This window comes from Sprattus sprattus, assembly GCF_963457725.1.
Source record: "Sprattus sprattus genome assembly, chromosome: 12".
Lineage (NCBI taxonomy): Eukaryota > Metazoa > Chordata > Actinopteri > Clupeiformes > Clupeidae > Sprattus > Sprattus sprattus.
This window is the reverse complement of record NC_137910.1, coordinates 19,925,216-19,949,609: the sequence shown is the minus strand read 5'-3', so window position 1 is coordinate 19,949,609 and position 24,394 is coordinate 19,925,216. Positions and strand designations below refer to the sequence as shown.

The 24,394-nt window shown below is 46.8% G+C and overlaps 1 protein-coding gene across 1 annotated transcript in view; it reads left to right on the top strand.

The window, feature by feature from the left end:
* Positions 1-23,501, top strand: part of smoc2 (SPARC related modular calcium binding 2) — a 28,165-nt gene extending 4,664 nt beyond the window's left edge. Inside the window, exons 2-13 of the mRNA XM_080849356.1 lie at positions 3,862-4,024; positions 6,816-6,922; positions 7,247-7,346; positions 8,285-8,329; positions 10,779-10,829; positions 11,209-11,280; positions 14,927-15,113; positions 16,755-16,837; positions 21,838-21,937; positions 22,723-22,970; positions 23,058-23,092; positions 23,282-23,501. Of these exons, the coding sequence (XP_080705482.1) occupies positions 3,862-4,024; positions 6,816-6,922; positions 7,247-7,346; positions 8,285-8,329; positions 10,779-10,829; positions 11,209-11,280; positions 14,927-15,113; positions 16,755-16,837; positions 21,838-21,937; positions 22,723-22,970; positions 23,058-23,092; positions 23,282-23,305 (1,215 nt within the window). The 3' untranslated portion in view covers positions 23,306-23,501. The remainder of the gene's footprint in view (positions 1-3,861; positions 4,025-6,815; positions 6,923-7,246; positions 7,347-8,284; positions 8,330-10,778; positions 10,830-11,208; positions 11,281-14,926; positions 15,114-16,754; positions 16,838-21,837; positions 21,938-22,722; positions 22,971-23,057; positions 23,093-23,281) is intronic.
* The last annotated feature ends 893 nt before the right edge of the window (positions 23,502-24,394 follow it).

The following is a 24,394-nucleotide window of genomic DNA, read 5'->3' as shown; positions in this document are numbered from 1 at the left end:
CTTTAGTTGTTGGACTTAAGTCCTCATAATTGTTTTGTTTTAGCCAGTGCAGCACTCGTTTTTTTTTTCCTTTATGTTTTTTTGGGTGGGAATGGAGGACGGAGAGCAAGACAAAGGCAGCTGTGGGGACTGGGGAGGGTAAAAAAAAAAGGATTCAAGCCTCAACAAGCAGCCCTTTTTCTCCCTTTGGGTCTTCTCCTCCGTGGGCTCCCTCTCTGGGTCTAAGTCATAAGTCACAGTGGAGGAGGGCCTGTGCTGGTGGTGGTGCCGGGGATCATCCATCACTGCCACCTCCGTGCCTCTCCATCCCCCGCAAGGCTGCCAAGACTGGGACTGGGGCCTGGGTGCTCCAGAGTGAGATGTCACAGGAACGTCGGCCCCGGCTGTCCACCCACCCCCATCCATCACTGCGGGGCCAAACGCCGGCTGAGGAAAAGCCTCAATCAGGACCAGAAAGAAGTAGGCCCAAGTGGACATACAGTACTGATTGTGGGGATATATTTGATATCTGAAACAGATTTCTGTTAGATTACATTTCTATCAGATTTCTATTGGATTTCCATCTAAATTCGATTTCTATAGGATTTCTATTTCTATATAGATTTCTATTCCCACTTAAACCTCTTCTACAATTTCTGTCTCTTTCTATTAAGGGCCCTCAGTAGGATTAGGAGTATTACGCTGGAGTGGTATTCTACAGCTCATTGGGTCTTGTGGGAGCTAAGAAAAGTGTGAACAGTGGTGGGTTATGTGGAGTTAAGCGTAGACTCAGAATGACTGACAAAGGAGCGTGTTGTTCTGAAAATGCCTACAGCCAGACATGGAAAGCTATAACTCCTCTTACTGTGTTACATAGCAAGAGTCCTAATCCTCTTAAACACCACACCACGCTATTTATCCAAACAGCGTTTAGCTCTGCCATTGATTTGCTGATTGAAGACAAAGGTCAGTCAGTGAAGTTCAAAGCAAGTTGAACAAGTTTTACCCATAAACACTATTCGTGTCGAACGCCTCATGTGCAGAAAGTCTTGTGTCTAAGCTGTCAGTCGCGGAGCCCCCCCTGACCGGCTTTTCTTCCAGCCGGATCAGTGGCGTGGAGGCCTTGGCTGTGGAGGGCCCTACCGCGGCGGATGGCTGGACAGGCTGATCGTGATTGGAGCTGATCTTGGCTGGCCTAGTTTGCGACGACAGGCCGATGCACAAGTTTTTTTTTTTCGTGACTTTTTTCATGCCTTCCGCGCTCCATCGGACGGGAGAGCTGTGAAAAGAAGTGGCTCGGCAATGGGGGTGGAGGGTGGTTGGGGGGGGGGGGGGGGGGGTCACAGCTGCGGGCCCCCCCACCCAAGCTAGGGATGTTACTGAAGGATGATGGGAAGGCTAAAGGGGCACAGGGGTTTGGGGGTGGCAGGGTTCGCTGACCCGAGACGACGGGGGACTGTCAGTCAGGAGCGGTAGCGAGGAGGAGGCCACAGTCCCAGACCTCCCAACACTCTTGCACACATGGCCAGCAAAATGCCAGCCTTTCATTTGGATGTTAATATTCATGCATTCATGAACGCGCTCCGAAATAAGTCGGGAAAGAGGAAATCAGACACTTGGGGTGAACAAGTGCACGTAGTTGTGGTGTATTTCTGTGAGAAGAGGGTGGGGGGTGTCTGGAAGGAATTAATGGAGTTTTGTCATCTATTATGTCCTCTGATAAATGAGGGACATATAAACAGGACAGACAGAGAAAAGAGGATGAAGTCAATTGTGAGTGGTCTTTGATGGGGACGTGTTGTCTTCCGCTTTAGCAGTGTGGGAGAGAGCAGGCGTTCTCCTCTCGCCCTGCACAGGCTGCTGGGCTTGGATGTTTTTTTGTTCGACGTTTTTTTTTTTGTTCCTTCGATAGGACTCAGTGGGACAGAGGCCACCGAGAACATGAAGAGGTGCAGAATTGAAAAAAAAAGAGAGAAAGAGAGGGAGAAAGGAGGAGGAGAATTCACTCATGCCGAATGTGTTTCAACCAGCCTCTCCCATCCGTTTCATCCCTGGCTGATTTACGATGAAAGATGTAGGGAGCAACCCCCCCCCCCCCACCCCACCCCAGGTTCCCCCCTCCACCCATCTTGGCTGAGGGCAACACCATGAAACACTTATCCAGGTGCACCCCTGCAGCACTCTCTCTCTCTCTCTCTCTATGTCTCTCTCTCTCTCTCCCTCTTTCTCTCCCTCTCTCTCCCTCTTTCTCTGTCTAAACACAGGAGGCCTTCTCCAGCTCCGTCTCAGGGGAGCTCATTTGTAAGATGTCAGAGAGGGCTAATTTCTTTAGGCTCGGTAATGATTCGGCCCACCAATTTGTAGGGAATGTCTTCATTTCCCCGGTTGAAGGTATTGATTTATACAGCAGAAGAGACTTGTAGGTATGTTTGGCTTTTAGCTATAGCATGGGATGATATGGTAACGCTGAAAGGGAAATTCTTTGATGAACATTCACAAAGAAATGAATCAGATGGTGATCAGTAAATGAACACATTGTTATCAGTGTTATTTAACAGGCATGGTGCAATGAAGAATCGACACAAACCTGTGGTCATAACACAGCTGTGTTAGTTTAAGCACCTCTTTAATGTTCAAAACAAGTGTTAGGTCTCCCTCCACCTCCCACAACTGTCTTGCACCACCACTTGTTCACGCTCTTCCCATAAACATACCAGCAGTGCCTGCCCAGACCGTACAGCTACCCCATGACTGCACCGTATTGACACAAAACAGCACACACGGTATGCATGGCCCTGAGCCGCTCATCCAGGCATCCATTCACTGTCTCTTCATTCAGCAGGGTAGTCCCGGGCTGCCGCCGTGGCTTTTGTCCGCTGCCAGCGGGGGGAGGTTTAATTTTGCGGTCGGCCGACACAATGGCGGCATTGACACAGGTGATCCGATGCGTTCAGACGCGAGGACGCGTCCGCGGCCACAGCCGCTCTTTTCACTCGGCCGAGGTGAGGTGAAGCGGGAGGGTGGGGGGGGGGGGGGGGGGGGGGGGGGTGTTGGCAGCAGCAGACAGTGAAAGAGGAAGCGTCCCATAAGGCCTTGTCCGATATCTCAGCCTCCTCCGCTCCCCCCCCACACCCCCCCACCTTGAGACAAGACGTGGCATGGCCGTCCTCTGACTGACAGGGACTCTGCCTCAACATTGAGCTGAGCAGCACTGAGTCAGACTGGGCCAAGTCAACATGAGGACTTTTCATGCTTTGGTTTTGGGTGCAGTGTATAGTGTGTTTGTGTATGCAGCTTTGCTGTTCAGGAAGCACAGGCATTTTGTGCACTGACAATACACAGCTTAGAGCAAAAAGGGAGGAGAAGAACTTTCAATGAAAACAAAAAGATATTGAATCACTGCCGTCATAACGACACAGTCTTATTCATCTCCTATCCTTATTCAACTGCCTTTTCCTCTTGGTTTGTAAATAAATTCTCCTATACTGATGTCATGGTCTTTTCTTCCCCAGATTGGAAACATAATCTCATACTTTGATGTGATTTCCTTTTCTTTCCTGGTTTATAAACATATTGTCCTAATTTTATGTCATAGCATTTTCTTTCCCTGTTTGTAAACATTTCCAAAAGTATTCTGTTATAGATGCCTACATGTGAAGGTTGTAACCTCCACTGGGTGCAGAACAATACATCTGTGAAATTGTATAGAAATTGCTTTCCATGAACTCCATCTCTTTACCCCTACCCTCTTACCCTCTCTCTCTCTCTCTCTCTCTGTTTCTCTTTATCTGTGTCTCTCCCTTTCTGTCTCACTCTCTCTCTTTCTCTCTCTGTCCCTGTCTCTCGTTCTCTCTCACACTCTCACTCTCTCTCCTTTCTCAGTTTTTGCGGGTGGAACAGGACAAGGAGTGCAACATGGATTGTTCCGGAGCCCCTCGGAAGCCCCTGTGCGCCTCAGATGGACGGACGTTCACGTCTCGCTGCGAGTTCCTTCGTGCGAAGTGTCGTGACGCCCAGCTGGAGGTCATCCGAGGGCCGTGCAAAGGTCAGGTCACGAGTCACGCTTCAGCTGTGCCTGCCGTGCCCCGGTACGCTGCGGGTCACGCTGTAGATTTCTGGGGTTAAATTCATTGTCGGATAATTGATGCTGCTGCGAGTTAGCATGACAACTCAAGGCTGGGGCCATTTGGAAAGGGAGGCCTGAACCAAAAAAAAAAAGACCAGTCTTTTCCCTTGACTTTGCACTTCTTCCTCCAACGCCATCTAACAAAAAGGGATTCTTTTACAGATAAATATTTGTGCTGATAAATCATGCCTGGGTGTTTTATGTTATGATCATAGGTTTGATGACTCCTCATGCCTCTCTGTGGTTGCTTGCTTTGGCCTCTCTGAGGGAGCTGCTGGAGGTTTGCGTCCGCTGACTTTGTTAAGGTTACTGTGCTTCTGGCTGCCGGTTTTAGATGACATGCATCTGACATGTGATACATAGTCTTCCACTGCGATTGCAAGCTTTGTATATTTTTTTTGCAGGATAGCACCACAGCAGTAGCCATTTTACACTGCACTTTAGTGGTAGTTGCAAATGAACCTTACAGAGAGAGGGGGGATGGGGAGGAGAGGGAGGGAGAGGGAGGGAGAGAGAGACAGAGAGAGAGAGGGAGAAGCGGAGAGAGAGAGGGAGGGAGAGAGAGAGAGTGGAAGGGAGAGGGAGATAGAGAGAGAGAGGGAGGGAGGGAGGGAGAATAGAGATATATTCATATCAGAGGGAAAGTTGGGTTGGGAGGGAGGTGCAGAGGGCCGCTGGTGTGCAAGGAGGTTGAACAGCTCACAAACCACAGCATTGTGTTGACTGTGGCAAGAGGGCTCCTTGTGTTGACCCCCCCGCCCCAGCTCTCTTTAACTTCCAACTCTGTCAGTTCATCATTCAGCAACAAAGGACAATGGCTTATTCTTGTTCGCGTGAATAGTAGATCAGAATGAGAGTGCGAGAAAGACAGATAGCGAGAGCGAGAGAGAGAAAGATGAAGAGAAAGAGAGAGAGGGGGAGAGGGGGAGAGAGAGAGGGAGAGAGAGAGAGGGAGAAAGAGAGCAGCAATAGCTGCAAATGAGAGAAAAAGAAAACAAATAGAATTGAGATCTCAAAACTAACATTAAACAAGATCCATGATGGCCCTTTTAGATTTCCCCTGGGTTTACCCCCAAAAATGAGATACAAAATGGGACTTTGGGTAAGAAAGATCCAACCTTTCAGTGTACTGGTGGGCATGCCAGAGCATAGAGATGGGCTCGTCATACCTAGGTCACAGAAGCTGCGGCTGGCAACATGTTTGTCTGCGCCAACACCGAGGGCAGATGATTCAGCTGTCAGTTTTTCCAGACGTGCGTCTCTGGTCGGAACCTTGCACGCAGTGCAGGACGAGAGCTCTGTTTTTTTTCTTCTTCTTTTTCTTTTTCCTCTGTTTTTTTCCAGTGAGGGTTTGAGTGTCTCCCATCCCAGCTTTCTGCAGCTCCTCTGCCACTTCTCAGCAGCAGGCGCCCCTCCCGTCTGGCACGAGGCGGGCAGGCTGAAATAAACCAGCACTTGCTTCTCCCGTTCTGTTTCCCCTCACCCGGACAGGGCATGGCATCCCGGCCACAAGAAGCCACCTCGTCAGCCACTCCGACTGGTTTAGAAATCTGCCTTTGTGGAGAGAGTGGCTATGCGTCATTGTATGAATTGCATTAAGTCGCAACCAAAGCACAATTTTTGTGGGCTGTGTGTCATAGGCAGTCAAAGCGCAGACATCCGCTATCCGCCGTCCGCCAGTTAGACTGTCGTTCAGTGTCAGCCATCCAATACAATAAATAGAGCAGGGCAGGAGAGAAAGTGGTTAATATCCATCAGCGCACACGCGGAGAAAGACGCTAAATGAGGACATCACCTCTGAGAAAAGCTCAGAAGCCCAGTTTCCAAAAGGTTTCATTCCTATTCAAATGTGGAGATCAGGGACAGGCTGCTTCCATGACACGAGGAGGATGCCAGTTAAGAGAGTTAAAGACAAAGTAGTTTTTCTTCCCCTTTTTTTCCCCACTCTGTGCATCAGCTTTTTCGTGAAGCTTTCTGGAACATTCTTTCGCGAGTGTGTGTGAGCTGCTGAGCTCCTTGATGGTTTTACCACGCGACCGCGGGGCTGGTGCATGGCAGGCCCTAATAAGACTGGGATGTTGGTTCTCTTCCCAGCCACACGCGTGGGCCGCCACTTCCGAAACATCTCAGATGATCTCCACTCCACCCACCCCACCGCCACCCCCCACCCCCATCTTTCCCCATGCGCTCTTTGCAGAGCGAGCCGCTTAATATGAATCTCTTTCCGTTTCCCTGTCACTTTCTCTTCTCCTCCTTCTGCTGTTGTTCCACCACAATCTTCTATGATTTAGAGCGGCATTCATCAGCGCTGTCTTTGCGGTCTGTGTGTCTAAAAGTCCGCTTTGTGTTGGATCAAGTGATTGAACTCCTTTGATGAGTGCACAGCACAGCAACAGGACTGTATGAAACAGCTGCCTCGACCGAGAGACAGTTAATTATATGTTCCACATAAATGAAGATGAATGGCGTGTTCAAAAGTAATGTTAGTGTTGTTGAGGCTGCACAAGCATTCATTTTGACGTAAAAAGTCCCTTTCGACATATCCTACAAGTAAGGAGAACTTAGACTTTGTCATTTTGGATCGATCAGTCAAATGTGGATGCATCAGCCTGAGAATTGCTTGAATTAGTGGCCACTCAATAATACACAGTCTCCATTGGCAGGCTCTGCTTAACCTGGAAAAGACCTCATGTGTTGTCGTCATTTTCAGAGGCATCAAGATGTGTGGCTGAGAAGAAATACACAGAACAGCAGGCCAAGAAGCTCTTCCCACAAGTCTTTGTGCCTGTATGTAATCCAGATGGCACATACAGTGAGGTAAGGATGCATGATTGAGCACAGCCAACACAAGGAATAATCAGATATTTTATTGGTATAATTGCTCTTGTAACTTGGAACACAACTTCTTGCGATTTGATGGACGTCTTGATGTACTTTTTGATGAACTTCTTGATGAACTTCTTGATGTACTTTTCGATGAACTTCTTGTAATTTGATGTAATTTGACATTTTGCATTTCATGCTTATTATATGATTCAAAAGTGAAAGATGTAATAGTTCATATCAAGATGTAATAAATAGACTAGATGTAATGGATAGTGTAAAATCTAAAATCAGTCTTGTGGGTTGATTGACACGTAGGTGCAGTGTCATAGCTACACAGGATACTGCTGGTGTGTCACTCCTAATGGCCGCCCAATCAGTGGCTCTGCTGTAGCCAATAAGAAGCCCAGATGCCAAGGTAAGGAGCTACATAACATACATAAACATTGTGCATATTTTGAGTCTTGGTCAAATTTACGGTAATGTATCTGCAGGTGACAGCAATGGAATAGAACTGCAATTCTAGAAGATAAGTCAGGTTATTTCTTTTAGCATTTTATGGTTTAACACACCTGCCAGCCATTACATGAGCCCCCAGATGTTTATACGCTCTGAGGTTTCCAAAGAAGGACGACACTTGGAAGACTGTTTTCAGGGGAAATTTCAAAATATCAAAGTTGTTTAATGAGTCTCGAATCCCCAAGCTCATCACTGTTGAATTATTTGCTGTTAGCAAGCAAAAAATATGAGCATCACTGTCGTAGTATTGGGCAACTGTAGGAGAATTTACGCGTGTTCCAAGGCAGCTGTGGTTGCCAAACAGTCTAATAATGAAAGCCACATGCCTGTGCGCTGGCGGGACCTGGAGCTCCGTGACTGTCGACGACTGAAGTGGTTGCAGTTGAAAGACTGTCGCTGGAAGCAGCGCATGCCTAAGGGAACGACTTTGCGTCTCAACTGAGGACAATTGCATTGCGCGGTTGTGGTAAAGATGGCTTATTTGATGACATTATTGTTTGCAGCCGTGATGGGTTCATCAGATTCAAAGCCGAGAGGATGATTGCGATTGCAAGTGTGACTTTGGCATTAAGCCGTAGCTTCATCTGCTGCTTAGGGATTCACGTGATCACTCATTTCGTTACATTTACTCTCAGAAGCATGCAGGAATGCTTGTACTAATCCACATGTCTTCAATATACCCCTCACGGAGAAGAATGTAGCACATTAAAACCTTCTGCTGAAATGGCGAGTGGGGCTTAGCACATCTATTGCTAAGACCAAGTGGTTCTCAGCACAGTGTTTTGCACAGCGCAGGGCACACTGACAGATTGGCTAATGACAGGCTGTCATTTGCAGGGTCAAAACCTGACAGGGCCAACCCTCGAGAGCCAGCAAAAGGAGGTAAATATCTTCAAAGACACATTTGTATTCTTCAGTAATCAGTAAGATCTCTCTTGCTCCATGTGTGGCCTAGGATGACCTGAAGTATGTGTGTGTGTGTGTGTGTGTGTGTGTGTGTGTGTGTGTGTGTGTGTGTGTGTGTGTGTGTGTGTGTGTGTGTGTGTGTGTGTGTGTGTGTGTGTGTGTGTGTGTGTGTGTCTGAAAAAGCGGTTGTTTGCATCCATGCACCCTGTGGCCACCTGTTCCAGCTTGTCAGTCTTATTGGGATTATTTCACTGATATGTCAAATATGTATGAGGTGCCAGAGGGCGGGAATTAGAAATGGATGCACTAATAACAGCCTTTTCATTTTCACAGCGACTAAAATTAGGAGCGCCAGGAGGCCCAACTAACATTTTCCCACAGGTTGATGGCTTTGTCTCAAGGAGAGCCATCGGAAAGCTGTGCATGATATGTGTTGTTTTGATTTTCTTTATAAGGGTAACCTTTTGTAATGCTCTTTAGAGGGATGGAAGAACCCTGTCTTTCGGTGTGTGTGTTTGTGTGTGTGTGTGTGTGTATGTATGTATGTGTGTGTGTGTGTGTGTGTGTGTGTGTGTGTGTGTGTGTGTGTGTGTGTGTGTGTGTGTGTGTGTGTGTGTGTGTGTGTGTGTGTGTGTGTGTGTGTTTGTGTGTGCACGTGCCTGCACGTGTGTGTGTTTGTTAGTCAGAAGGCCACCAATGTTTATAGTGTGTTTGTGTGACAACATACCATTGTCGCACCATTTTGCCTTTTGTGTCCTAGGTTCTAATTGTAGTACAATCCTATGTTTGTCCCTCCTGCGCTGGAACTTCTCTAGGAATTACTCCATTTCTATCTCTGTATATCTACGTATATATTTATCCCAAAGCATGCATGCTGCCTGAACCCAACCAAGTCATTATCCATAGATCAGCCATTGTTGCTGTCATGATGACAATTGCATTGCCCAGGGAATGATTGCGGTTCCCTCTAAATTGGCTAGCTAAGCGGGCTAGACAGGGGAATAAACTTTAGATTTGTGGTATCCTGGCTCTGGAAATAGCTGCTGGTGAATCAATATTTTGCTTATGCTGAGGCCCAGAGATATCCCTCCCTTCATAGGTGGCCTCTCTGTGCCCGGGAGCACGCTCTTGTGTTCCATAAACAGTGGACTTAAAAGAACTGGGAACAAATTGAGCCAGGTCCTTCCTCCAAACCCGGCTCACGGTGAAGAAAATGTCATTACCTCAGAGCATATCTGCAGTTTAGCTGTAGCTCAGGCCAATTTTATATCAGCAAGAAGAAAGGGGAGATAAAAAATGAAATGGTGGGAAGAGACCTGGAGGTGTTCATGGCCAGAACGAGCCTCATCAGTGGGTTTGTGAAGTTGGAATATTCCGGAATCTTTAGCCTGTATTCCATTCATTCTTCTGTGCAGTCATGCTGCTGGGAGGGTTAGGTATGTGGTTCAGGACCCCTTCCTCAGCTTCCATCCCACTGCCAACCCTCCAGTCCCCAGGGTGGCTTATCCCCTTCAGCTGGCAGGACGTGACCCCTCTGTGAGGCTAACCACACCTGTGGCTTTGGGGTTTTCCTCTCCCTGGCTTCAACCAGCATCTTTCCCAATCCTACTCCCAGCTAAAACAAACAAAACAAAGCAGGAGGGGAAAAAAATCACATAAATAAAACGAAATAGAAATAAAGAAAGAAAAAAAAAAACACCCCCCTCACCCGCCCCAACACACACACACACACACATTCGTGCTACGGGGCTAGTAATTGTTTCATCTCGAACATGTGTGTGCCTGGTCGTTGTATGGCTCTGTGGCCTGGCACGCCTCTGCTCTGCTGGGTGATTTCATCCCTCTGAGAGCTGCAGACTGATAGGGACTCCACAGATCGCTGCCGCGAGCTCAAACTGGAAACTATTTAGTGGCGTTGCTTGTCGCGCTGGCCTGATTTATGTGGTTCCTTTTGGTATTTTTGGGGATATTTGCTGGGATGAATTGCAGCCATGTATATTGACGCAGTCATTATGTTGATCATTTGTGGGAGGCTCATGATGAGAAGTGATGGGCCTGCTGTGTGTTTTTTTTCTAATCAAGGGCTTAACTTTCAGTTTTCCTTCCAGATTGAAACCACTATACACTATCCACCTCACACCTGACCTCCCCCCTCTTTCTCTGCACTATTCTTCTGTCTCTACACTACACTTCTATGATGTTTTTCTCTCTCTCTTTTCACTTCTTTTCCATGGGAAACTTTCCCTCTTCCAAACTCTCTTCTTCCTATCACCCATCCCCCCCACCCTATCCCTATCCCTATCCCTACCACCCCACCCCTGGCCGGGCAATGTGCAAATCACTGATAACCAAAGTTGCGCTGTGACAATCTAGCTTACTCTCATAATTGTAGTTTCCTTGCAAATCTTTTCCATTCTAAATGCAGATGAGTCGGAAGGCCTTGTGGTGGAATCTCAGCCCTCGATGGACGAGGAAGGTGAGACATAACTGCCCTCCTCTTCTTCCCCTCATTTTACCATCATCATCGCCCGACCACCATCATCACCATGTGGATGTGACCAAATGTATTATACTGAAGTCACAACTGATGTCTGTCCACAGAACAATAGGATGGGAAAGATCTGTGATGATCTGTTTTCATAATGAATATCCCTGCTTACTTAATTTGGCTCTCGGCATCATATCACTGACACAACACATCAAAATCGGTGGCAACATTTATATGATATTAGCTTTTTGTACACTTTCATCCCTCTGAGGTTTTACAGTAATGTTTTCATTTTGTCTTCCTTCTGGGGTTTTTGCTTTGGATCAAAGTGTCTGCTTAATACCAGTCCTTTAATGTTGTCTCATAGATATCATTTCCCAGTACCCAACCCTTTGGACAGAACAGGTCCGCAGTCGGCAGAACAGGACCCGGACCCAAGGTTGGTGCCTGGGATTTTAATCTGGATGTGCTACTAACCCTTTATCTGCACTGTACTAACCCTTTATCTAAGCACTTTGAATTGCTAAAGTGATTGAATTGTAGCGTTCAAATACAAGTGACTTGCATTGGCGTGTTGTGTGACACATTTCTGTGCAGCCAGTGGGACCTGTAGCTGATGCTCTTGGATCAGGAGACACAGAGAGAGAGAGCGAGGGAGAGAGAAAGAGAGAAAAAGCGAGGAAATCACTGTCAGATTTGACAGATGAGATACAGAGGGCTTGAGTTTCAGTCTGTGTCAATTCCAAGAGTGTGATTTCACACTGAGCTAAAACAATCTCCGCGTCAGGGGGCACATCAGTCATCAGCTCTCAGCTCCATCTCCGTGCACAGACTCCTCGCCTTCTCCCACGGCCAGGTACCGGACAGCCCCTCGACACTGACTCGGAGTTCAACATAACAAATGACATGTTAAGGATCACTGTTTATCCAACTCCATGTCACCCTCTCAGAACCCCAACACACGCTGAGTTCGGCGGCCGTAGTTTACTCAGAGTTACATGCGTGTTTGTTGTCTTTAATATGCAGTCCTCTGTGGTGGTGATTCTCTCCAGCTTAGTCAAACCTCTGGCTAAATCCCCAAAGCCTGTTGCTGTAATTGTGAACACATGCAAAACATATTCAAGCGCTCGAGAAAACCGATTTTTATCATCTGTCCCAGCATATTGATGTAATTGCATGGATCAACGGATGCTTTATTGACACTCGTTTAGGAAAAATGACCGCATTCTGCATACAATGAGACAATGTTTGGTTGTTGTTGGTGTGGTTAGAGATAGAGTGCTGTCACTAAATGCGTGTAAGTGCACCCAAGGTGTTTTTAGTTCAAGCCTCCATATTGATGTGTAGGTATGTTTTTGTTTATTTGTTTGTGAGTGTGTGTGTGAGTGTGTGTGTGTGAGAGAGAGAGATAGAGATTGGGAGTGTGTGTGTGTGTCTGTGTGTGAGAGAGAGAGTGGGAGTGTGTGTGTAAGTGTGTGTGTGTGTGTGTGTGTGCGTGTGTGTATTACAGAGTGAGAAAGAGTGTTTGTGTGAAAGAGAGAGAGAGTGTGTGTGTGTCTGTGTGTGTGTGTGAGAGAAAGAGAGAGAGAGAGAGTGTGTGTGTGAGTGTGTGTGTTTGTGATTGGGCATGTGGGTTTATGTGATTGTGAGGTCTTCTTGATTTACGAGCAAAAAAAAAAAGTGCACAGGCAGCGTTGATGGTTTTCATTACCAAGTTGCTCTTTGGTGAGGGGATGCCTTTCAGTCAAAACAAGCTTCAGAGAACGAATCAAAAGATAGTCAAGGAACCGAGTATATGAACAGAAAGCCAACGAGAATGACAAAAGGAGAGAGAGCGAGAGAGAGAGAAAGAAGGGGAGGCGTTTAATTTGGGGGTCTTTTGTGTGGCTAAAAATAAACAAAGAAAGAGGACTACGCGTAACTCCTCTGTTGCTTCCTAGCCCAGAGGGAAGCAATGAAGTCAACTGGGGGAAGGTGATGAAAGGCCCAGAGCCTGGAGGACCTCCATCTTTTTCAATTTTTTTCTTTAGTTCGTCTTTCTTTCTTTTTTTTTTACTGGCATTAGCATTTCATGCTCAAAGCTCGGCTGGAGTGCACTGTGGCATAGCTTATGGCCTCAGCATAAAGTTATTCCATTAGATCCTGATGCTGTCATTAATGGGACTTTTTTTGTCAGCAAGTTCTAGACAAATCCCTATCTGTCTTCAGAGAGGGCCAAGATGTTGCTAAATAGGCCCGTGCATGCACGACATGCCTTTCTCCTCTCTGTTGCCAATCAATAGGATTTTTTTTGACGTTCGTTTTCCTGTTAGCTGGCACCGGTAGAACTCTGTGGTGGGTTTTGTGAGTCAGCCAGTGCTGCTGTAAAACACAAACACACACCAAGTACACACTTAGTGCAGTCACAAACACACACTCACTGCAGTAAGAAACACAAACTCACTGCTGTCACAAACACACACTCACTGCAGTCACAAACACACACTCACTGCAGTCACAAACACACACTCACGGCAGTGACAAACACACACTCACTGCAGTCACAAACACACACTCACTGCAGTCACAAACACACACTTACTGCTGTCAGAAACACACAAACACACACTCACTGCAGTCACAAACACACACTCACTGCTGTCAGAAAAACACAAACACACACTCACTGCTGTCACAAACACACTCTCACTGCAGTCACAAACACACACTCACTGTAGTCAAACACACACTCACGGCAGTCACCAACACACGCTCACTGCTGTCAGAAACACACACTCACTGCAGTCACAAACACACACTCACTGCAGTCACAAACACACACTCACTGCAGTCACAAACACACACTCACTGCAGTCACAAACACACACTCACTGCAGTCACAAACACACACTCACTGTAGTCAAACACACACTCACGGCAGTCACCAACACACGCTCACTGCTGTCAGAAACACACAAACACACTCTCACTGCAGTCACAAACACACACTCACTGCTGTCACAAACACACAAACACACTCTCACTGCAGTCACAAACACACTCTCACTGCAGTCACAAACACACACTCACGGCAGTCACAAACACACACTCACTGCTGTCACAAACACACACTCACTGCTGTCACAAACACACAAACACACACTCACTGCTGTCACAAACACACACACACTGCTGTCACAAACACACACTCACTGTAGTCACAAACACACACTCACTGCTGTCACAAACACACAAACACACTCTCACTGCAGTCACAAACACACACTCACACACACACACACACACACACACACACACACACACACACACACACAGACAGAGCTGTCAAGTGTCCAAATATTTATTTGACTTGGGTACTGGGAGCTCTGTGCAGTCATTAGGCCCTTTATGTGCGTAAACATTCCCGCAGGGGGCTGATAGTGCAGTCTGCACTGCCTGTGTTTCTAAACACTGCTCCTCTCTTCTGTTCCACTCTCTCCCTCTCCCTCTCTCTCTCTCTCTCCCAGTCACTCTCTCTCTAACCCCTCTCTCTCTCTCCCTCTCTCTCTCTCTCCTGTAGTCTGGACCCCACTCTACGTCTCTCTCGCACTCTTACTCTTTCCTTCTCTCTCTCTCTCTCTCTCTCTCTCTCTCTCTCTCTCTCTCTCTCCCTCTCCTGCTGCTTGTTTTAATTAGCAGTTAGTCAGTCCATCTGGGGAGCAGCACAGAGGGCCCGATTCTCAAGAGTGATGAAACCACTGAGTTTGTTTTATGAGGTCCAAAGCGTTCTGTCAGGTCTGAGTCAGGCTCAACGCAGCACACGGCCTGCTCCCTGAACAAACAAAGCGTCTCCCAGCCATTCCCAAACACATGGACCTCTAATTGCTTCCCTAGAAAACCCTGAATCCTGGTTCTCGCTCTCTCCCTCTCTCTCTCCCTCTCTCTCTCTCTCTCTCTCTGTATATATATATTAGCTTTGTATGTACACTGATGTTCATTGGCACTAAGTGAGTAATACAAAAATGTGCCAAAAAAAGTATTTTACAAGTCAAAGTGTCCCCCCCCCCCCCCCCTCTCTCTCCTCCTCCCCCTCTCCCCTCTCTCAGCCTCCACCTGTGACCAGGAGCAGCAGTCTGCACAAGAGGAGGCACGGCAGCATAAGAACGAGGCCGTCTTCATCCCTGACTGTGCCCACGGTGGCCTCTACAAGCCGGTCCAGTGCCACCCCTCCACTGGCTACTGCTGGTGTGTGCTGGTGGACACGGGCCGGCCTATCCCAGGCACCTCTACACGGTAAGGCCAGTGATAAATGTGATAAAGGGGGGCAGTGGATTGGATGATGTCATACTGCATGCCCACATATATTTGTATTTGGCACTATAAGGGCAACAGCTTTATTCAATTTGATTATTGTTAGTGGGGCACACTTTAGAAAAGCTGAATCATAGCACTCATAGCCTATTTTATTTATGTTTTAATTACAATTTAAATATTTGAAATTAAATAAATAGTCTCTTTATGTGTGTGTGTTTGTGTGAGTGTTTCACATTTGCACAAACCTCACCTTTTCATGTAAAGAAGTGATGGTTGAAATCATGGCACAAAGTGAATGCAGTTCTTTTATGCTTTTATGCTTTTGTATTGTGTATATGTATCCCTGGAATTTGGATGACCTGGGATGACAGGAAGTATGGCATGACACCTAGAGAAATACAGCATGATTTTATTGTCTTCAAAATTTCTTCTCTCGCTTCGAAAGCTTGCAAACCACCTCTGGTTTTTGTGTAACAAGCATGTGCAATTGCACTCTCACTTCTTGCCCAACTGCACCTGCATTTTGTGTTTGTGAATGCCAGTCAGCCGTGTCTGTTTCAATACCTTCAACACTCACAAGGGGCCTCAGTTCATTATGTAGTGAGCTCTGCTATCCAAACCCACTAGTTTATAGTCCCACAGGGACTTATCCTCGGGGCCAGTGTGGTTTAGCTGCCTTTTCAGTGCGCGGGTCCCCAGGGAAGCTCCAGGGAGTTGTGTGAAGCCAAAGTGAAGTTTTGTCATGTGGTGAGCAGGTGGTAAGCCCAATGGAGACCTGCCTGCGGCGGCACACAGCCCATGTGCTGAGCAGACTGTGCTGGGCCCAGCATGCAGGTACAGACTGTTCAAATGGACCGGCACGCTGGCCAGCGTGACTAAGGCCTCAGTGTATTCGAGGGCCAGGGAGAACCACGCTGGACACTGGCACCTGGACTCTACTCCGGCGACCTGGGGCGCCGAGGGTCAGTGAAGCAGAGCGGAGCGGACCGGGCCAGAACTGGACTGGAAGGGGCCAAGCGGAGTGGAGCAGAGCAGTGTGCTGTTGTTGTACGTTAGGGCACAGTTTTAATGAGTCGGAGAGAAGCGTCAGCGTCGCAGAGCCCAGCGGAGTATCGTATTAACAAAGCTCCAGGCAGGACGCCAGACAGCGCATTAGCACACGTACCGACACAGAACACCCCACACACACACTCACCCTCCCTCCCTCTCTCTCTACCTCCACGCCCGGCCCAGCCGCCCTCCCCGCGGCTCGGGCCTATTTTGGCGAGGTCACCCGGTGATGTTCTCTTTCCAAAAGCAGCTCTGAAAGCATTCCTGTATCCCACGCTCTCTCTCCCTCTCGCTCTCCTTCCCCCTGTTGCTCCGCTGCTCTGTCTTTCTCCTTCCTTTGAACCTCACCAATCATTGGTCCTTGCTTCTGCCACATTCATCCTAGCCCTCTCGCCGTCCATCTTATTCTTCCCCCTGTTCCGCTTTAGACCATATCTGTGAAACAATGATACCATATGCAGGAGGTGTTATTTTGGCTTTCAAAATTCCTTTTTAGAGTTTGTTTTAAAAGTTCAGCACCACACCAGAGCACAATAATGGTGATGCTTTATGCTTTTGTGCTGCTGACAGGTACGAACAGCCAAAATGCGACGGCAATGCCAGAGCTCATCCAAGCAAACCCAAGGACCATTATAGGAGCAGACATCTCCAGGGTAGGTCTCTTGCACTCTCTTTTTCTGACTGTCTGTCTGTCTTTCACAAACACACACACACACAGAAAGACACACACACACACACACACACACACACACACACACAAAAACAAGTAGTTGCCCTATCACTCTCACACAGTCTCTATCTCTCATTGTTAGACATGGTGATTTCTCTAAGCTGTGAGGAGATGGAGACTTTATGGGTTTTATCTATGCCTGTAGAGGTGCCATGGGATGCTGTATGACTCATTTAATCTAACTGAACTGAACACACCGGGCCTGTAGGATCATCGTTGCTGTGTGCCGCCCCATTAAACCGTCGTCACAGCCCCCTCAGTGCGCTGAGTACCCTGATGTTCTGCATCAGTTAGGATGTGTGGCTTCCATCCCTCCTTCCAAATGGGCTGTGGGTGCATTGCAAAGTGACAGTAGAGAGGAAGTGAATTAAAGTCTCCATGTTATTTTCCCAAACTGTGTACAGCACCCCTTCCCCCCCCCAAAAAAATCACTGTTATAGTTTGAAATAACCAATTTTTTTTATGAAGGTGATGTTCAGGACCTAAGGTTAAGCATAAATATTGATTATTGATTGATTAATGCCTGTAGTATTTGATGTATCAGTCCCAAATGATTGACAAGTACAAGGCAAAAAAATGACCAAACCCACTGAACAACATTTGAGCTAATTGTGTATTCACACGACCAGAAGAATTTCCCGAAGCACTGGACAGCATTGGCAGTGGGAGGGAATGAAAGGATGACTGAGATAAGAGGTGTAAGAGAGGCCATGGGTGACAGGGGGATGGAGGGACGACAGAAAACAGAGGATGATCTGGCAACAGGAACCGAAGGAATGGGAGTGATAACAAAGGATCCAGAGAATGACAGCGAGAGCAAACGAGTGAGACAGACAGAATGACAGATGAAGGCAGACTGGGACACTCATTCATTCTAGAAGGTTCAGTCAGCGTGGGAGGCTTATGGCCAAGCTTCTGCCACTACCACACCCTCCCCCCCTCCCCCCATTTCCTAATGCACCAAAGGTGGATAATTAGAAAAACCGAAGACTTTATGAGTCAAATAACGAGAGTCTCTTTTTGTATGTGAGAGTAAGGAGTTTATTTATTACTCATTGTTCATAGTTTACTTGAATGTGATTCACTTTGGGCGAACACAAAGCAGGGAGAAAGGCACGCCTGTGGCGTTCGCCTCATGGTTCAAAGACAGCAGACTTCAGCGCGTGTTCAGTAAAGAACGTGTGCCACCAAATCATTGACATAAATTAAACATATTGATGGAGAGGTTGATGGCTTTATTACTAAACAATTAAATGCAAGATAATAAACTCTCCAACCACAGGCTTTAAACCTCTCTCCAAGTCTCTTGTTCTACTTAGTGTTGTTATTTATTTGCTGTTGAGCACGCCAGTTACAGAGCGTGTCAGCGCGGCGCTAGTGAACAGAACCGCCTCTGTTTCCCCGCGGGTTCGGCTACTGTTTACGTAGCCACTTCCTGCGCCAGCGTCCTGTTCACATGTGGAGCTGTCAGGACAGGTCTGCTGGAATGGTTAATTTATGATGTGGCATGGAGTAGATGGGGGGGGGGGGGGGGGCACTGGAGAGGAGGTGCGTGGGGGGTGGTGGGGGGCACGGGAGAGGAGGTGCGTGGTGGAGATCCAGACATGAACAGTAAACTCAGGTCTGGAGAGTCACCTGAGGAGTGAGATTTGTTTCTGGACATGATGAGATGGATGGGAGGACAGATACGATCTATTGTCACAGTCGTGTTGTGAGCAGTGTCAAGCAAGAGGGGTCCTTTGAAATGCTAGTATGAAAAACTAATTTAATCATGACCAGTCACACCAGGCAAATGTCTGACTGTCGTTTCACACCTCCTAAAAATCTTGTCTGGCTTTGCAATTTGTGTCAGTGCCTAATAAATACAGATATACACACACACACACAAACACACACACAAACAACCAGTACATTTGTTCTGTTCTTTTCTTGTGAGGCATAGTGAAATGTTAGGGGGGGGGGTAAAAGTTTCTCTTTTTTCTTTCTCCTCTCCACTATGGCATTGCGTCAGTGCCCGTAAAGCCTGTTAGTGCATAAAAACTGTGATAATTATAAATGTGGCACTGAAGTCGCAGCCGTGTGTGTACGTGCTGTTGAAGCGCTGGTGTTGAGAGCTTTATGGGGCGAGTGGTGAGGACGGGGCAGCATGTGCTGAAAGCAGGACGGGGGTTGGGCAGGGGGTGGGGGTGTTTGGCCAAGGCCTCTCGGGAGAGAGAAAGAGAGTGAAGAAGGAGGGTGAGAGAGAAAGAGGGAGAGAGAGAGTGTGAAGAAGGAGAGAGGGGGAGAGAGAAGAAGAAGGAGGGAAAGAGAGAGAGAAGAAGAAGAAGGGAAAGAGAGTGAGAAGAAGGAGGGAGAGAGGGAGAGAAGAAGGAGGGAGAGAGAGAGAGAGAAGAAGAAAGAGGGAGAGAGAGAGAGTGAAGAAGAAGGGGGAGAGAGGGAGAGAGAAGAAGAAGGAGGGAGAGAGGGAGAGAAGAAGAAGGAGGGAGAGAGAGTGAGTAAAAAAGAAGGAGGGAGAGAGAGAGAGTGAAGAAGAAGGGACGCTGGTTGGGAAAGGGGCAGATGGGGAGATGGGGCAAAGAGTGCTGGCAGGGCCTGATCCCATATGGATTAATTAAATAACACTGGTAGCTTGCAAGCACACACACACATACACACACACACACACAAATACACACGTATACACAAACACACACACACTCACATACACACACATTAGTACACAAGTATACACACACACAAACACATACACATTCACATACACAGCTGCCTGCAGGAGTGTGCATGAGTGTGTGCGCACACACACAGAAACAAACAAGCGAGCCCCTGCATTCATTACAGACTGTGCTCAATGGGTCCTTTTGATTTTAAATTGCACCTGTGCCTTTAGCATGATAGGTTTTCTGAGCTCTATGTAATTCTGTTTTCTCGTAAATGTACTGATATTAGCCCACGCTAATGCACAAATAAACAAATCTGTTCATACTTCAGTTCCAGCATTTCACCTGTGGCAGTGCATCCTTCATCACTAAAGGTTCAATCAATGAATCTGTAGGATCGTTTTACTGTCTAGACAAAAAAAGCAGGACAGTTAAAAGTGTTTTAAAAAGCAGGACAGAAGTGCCTGTGGGCCCTTGCTCCGTCATTAAACAGGTGGGTCCGATATTTTATTGGGTCTGGGCCCATGAGGGCCTTCTCACATTTAAAAAGGCCTCAGGAAGCTGCTTGTCATTGTAGCTGTTAAAAGAAATGTGTGAGGCCTGGACTGTGAGTTCAACTTATAAACCTGAATGAACGCAACTCTCATCTCTTCTCTCTCTCTGTCTCTCTCACTCTCTCTTCTCCTCTCTCTCTCTCTCTCTCTCTCTTGGTTTTTCTTGAGACCTGTGTGAGAGAGGTAAGTGGCGCGGCACAGCGCTGTTTACCCCAGCGCGGCTCACCACCTGTTCGTCATGAACGTACCGTGCTATTATCTGCCGAGCAGGAGAATCTTGCCCCTCGGGGCCAGGCTGTAAAAAAGGAAAGGCAGGCCCTGGAGAATGTGAGGGTGGGAGAGAATGGGAAGAGGGTGGGGGTGGGGGTGGGGTGGCAGGCTGGGAGAAAGAGCGAAAGCGCTGGAGGAATCCACACATTTCTCAGGCCTCTCTCTCTCTCTCTCTAGCTCTCTCTCTGTCTCGCTCCCTCTCACTCTCTCTCTCTCTTTCTCTCTCTATCTCTCTCTCTCTCTCTGTCTTGCTCCCTCTCACTCTCTCTCTTTCTCTCTCTCTCTCTCTCTCTCTCTCTCTCTCTCTGTCTTGCTCCCTCTCTCTCTCTCTCTCTGTCTCACTGCTCTCCCCAGCATAACCCAGGCCCCTGACTATTAACTATATGACCTTAAAGACAATTACTATTATTAGGGTCATTCCAATTGAGCTTTCTTCACCCATGTGTGTGTGTGTGTGTGTGTGTGTGTGTGTGTGTGTGTGTGTGTGTGTGTGTGTGTTTTGGTGGCGGTGGGGAGGGGTGGATTCCCCAGGGATTTTCTTTGACTGGCTGGGGGAGAGATAGCTGGTCTGCGTTGCCTCATGCGGGATGCTGCTGCAAATGGTGGCTTTTGATGTCGAGACAGCAATATTCCTGTTCCAGATGTATTTATTGTGACACTGTGTTGTATGGTCAGCAGAAGATTGATACCACTCGCTTTGCACTGGCTTTCAATTTTCACTTCAAACGCTACTCTGTCACACTATTTGACCTTAAGCTGTGAATGTGATGGATTTCGGAGAAAATTTACGTCCCTGACGCATGGCGTTAGTCATGAATCACATAAACGGCTTCATAAAAAGTATGCACATGTGTATACACAGGTATGTATGTAAGATATGTGTCAGATTCCTGAAATATAGTGTTCCGTTGTTCAAACAGAATAACACTACATTCTGTTTACATGCCCCTCTCAGCAGAGAGAAGGCTTGAACACTTCCTCAGACATCAGTTTCCAATGTAAGACAAATTCATTTGGATCTTTGACAAATGTACCAAGAAAGTCAAATCAAAGTGAGAGTCAGTCAGTGCTCCAACCCTCCTGGCTGTTCTCCTTTTCTTTTTGACGTCACTGTCTTACGAAGGCCTGATCGTTCATCAGTGATTGGCAGATGTCCTCTTCCACTCAGGAGGAGGGCGGTCAGACTTTTAATTATGGGGAGTAAAAAAAGAGACAGTTTCAGTCTCAAATAGTTTTACTCTCCCTCTCTGCGCTGGGTTTATGTTTTTTTGTTAAAGGCAGTGGTCATTTCACTTCCATCCCCTACACTTTATTGGGCCACCCAAGACGAACCGTCTCAAGATGGCTTCCGTGCTATGTTATATCCTTAAGCCGCTATTATTTTTGACAGTCTAAAACTACAAAACTATTTGTCTACCATGGTGTGTTTTCTTCTTTTTCAGGATGTCCAGGTGCAAAGAAGACGGAATTCCTAACAAGTGTCCTGGACGCTTTGTCGACAGACATGGTACATGCGGTCACAGACCCAGCCACAGCAGGCAGGTATGTGTTTTTGTTATTTTTGCAGGATGTGGAAGTGATTGACTGTTTTTTTATTATTTGATTACACAACATGTTGATGTCTTGTTATTAATTAACCAGTTAGTCAGATTATGTGGGAAACTTTTCCCATCATGCTCCAGCAGAGGAGGAAGCAAAGGTTGCTGATGTTAATGCCTTGTCTGCGTTTCATATGACTTCATTTATTTTACAAAGTCTCTATCTGACGTGTAAACAGAGACGTTGTAAGAGAGGAGACAAATCACTGATGTGAAAATGAATGGAGGAAACAGGAAGGAATCACATTGTTGGAAATGGCATAACTGACTGTTTATTTACACTGTTGCCATAGAAAAAGCCACTGCACGACATTTGGTCCATGCAAGTCAACATGAACAATAAAGTCTTTATCAGGCTTATTTGAGCAGAGGGGGCAAGCAATGCTCACACCGTTTATGTCGGAGTTATGGGTATCTTCCGATTAATTGAGATAGGAACCAATTCTTGTCTGTTATGGGTCTCTTCCCATTCATTGAGATAGGAACCTAATCTTGTCTGCTTATATAATAGCTGCCCGGAGGCCAAGATGGCTGCCGAGTGGCATAACTTGCCTATTCCTTGGTGTTTTTCACTATAGACAGTAAGCAGATCATGAGCATATGTGTGGTATGTTGTGTGGGAAATCTTGCTGACCATTTCCCTGGCTCTGGCTCATTCATCGGTCAGCTGAAGTAACTGACGTGTTTGTGTGTGTGTGTGTGTGTGTGTGTGTGTGTGTGTGCTGGAAGGATGCTGGAGCCAGACCCCAGTCACACGCTGGAGGAGAGGGTGGTGCATTGGTACTTCAGCCAGCTGGATAAGAACGCCAGTGGCGACATCGGCAAGAAGGAGATCAAGCCCTTCAAGAGGCTGCTACGCAAGAAGTCCAAGCCCAAGAAGTGTGTGAAGAAGTTCGTGGAGTACTGTGACATCAGCAACGACAAGGCACTCTCGCTGCAAGAGCTCATGGGCTGTCTGGGAGTCACAAAGGAGGACGGTGAGTTAGCTGGCAATTATAACCAAACTGAATTGAAGAAATAACATTTGAAAAAAATAATATTACATTATACTGTATTTTTCATAGGAGCTAAAGCTGGTGATGGGACTTCTAGTAGACTGGTAAGTATCATTATGTGGCAAAATATGTAGTAGTGTGATCAAGTGAAATCCACATACATACAAAATACTGATGTTTCCAGGGATAGATGTGCAATGATTATGGACTAAAAGCCTGAGTGGGAGGCTCTATATAACACTAAAACATCTCCAGTTGGCCACTGCAGTAAGATGCTTTTCTCCCCCTTCTAGAACACCTCTAAGAAGCAAGGCTGAAGCAGCAACAGAGATTCTCCCTGCCCTAAAATTCTGCCCCCACCAAATGGCAAAGGAAACCATAGTATTTGCACTTTGTACTTTAAAAAAAAATGTAAATTCACTTTGTAGAGATGAGGTATTTAAACCAACTGCTGAATCTGTGAATGACATAGTTAGCTTTTTTTATGTCTTTAAAAAAAAATAATGATAATTTAACACATACAATGTATGTGTCTTTTGTGTGTCTTAAAATGTATGCTTTTCTGAGTTGTACGAGTTGTATTACATGTCGCATCTGATGCCACGCCTGTGGCTCTTTGCTCCCTGTTGTTGTGTTAATACTGTATGTTTATGCAAATGTACATGTAGCTTGTCTGATGGCCCAGACAGAGCCTGGGCTACCATTGCTTCTCATTTGTACTGACCTAGCCTCCCCCGTCCCGTCCAAACCCTCTATCGCTGTTTATACTGTACGTGTGTATTAAACCTGGATGGTCACAGAAGTCTATTTGTTAAAACAAGATTCATGTCTATTAGAAAATCAAGAAGTTTGTTTTTATACTTTTTGTATTCCTTACGAAATATACATTAATGTATGATACATTTGGTCTGTGAATGTCTTTTTCCCAATAAATAAAGAAAGGAAGACTCCGGCGGAGAGTGGCAGGTATTAGTCATGCATAGCAAAGGAGCTATATCATCCTCCCAGTCGAACAACAGGCCAAGGCCCTCCAGGGATCATTCTGACACACTTACTGACACACTCTCTGGTTTTCAGCGCTCCGTGTGTGTGTGTGTGTGTGTGTGTGTGTGTGTGGTGTGTGTGTGTGTGTGTGTGTGTGTGTGTCTGGGTGTGTGTGTGTGTGTGTGTGTGTGTGTGTGTGTGTCTGTGTCTGTGTCTGTGTCTGTGTCTGTGTCTGTGTCTGTGTCTGTGTCTGTGTCTGTGTCTGTGTCTGTGTCTGTGTCTGTGTCTGTGTCTGTGTCTGTGTCTGTGTCTGTGAGTGTGTGAGTGTGTGTGTGCAAACATGTGCCTGTGTGATTCTGGTAGTGAGAGCATCCGTATGTCATCTGCATGTACTGCTAGAGAAAATACACAAGTTTTACATT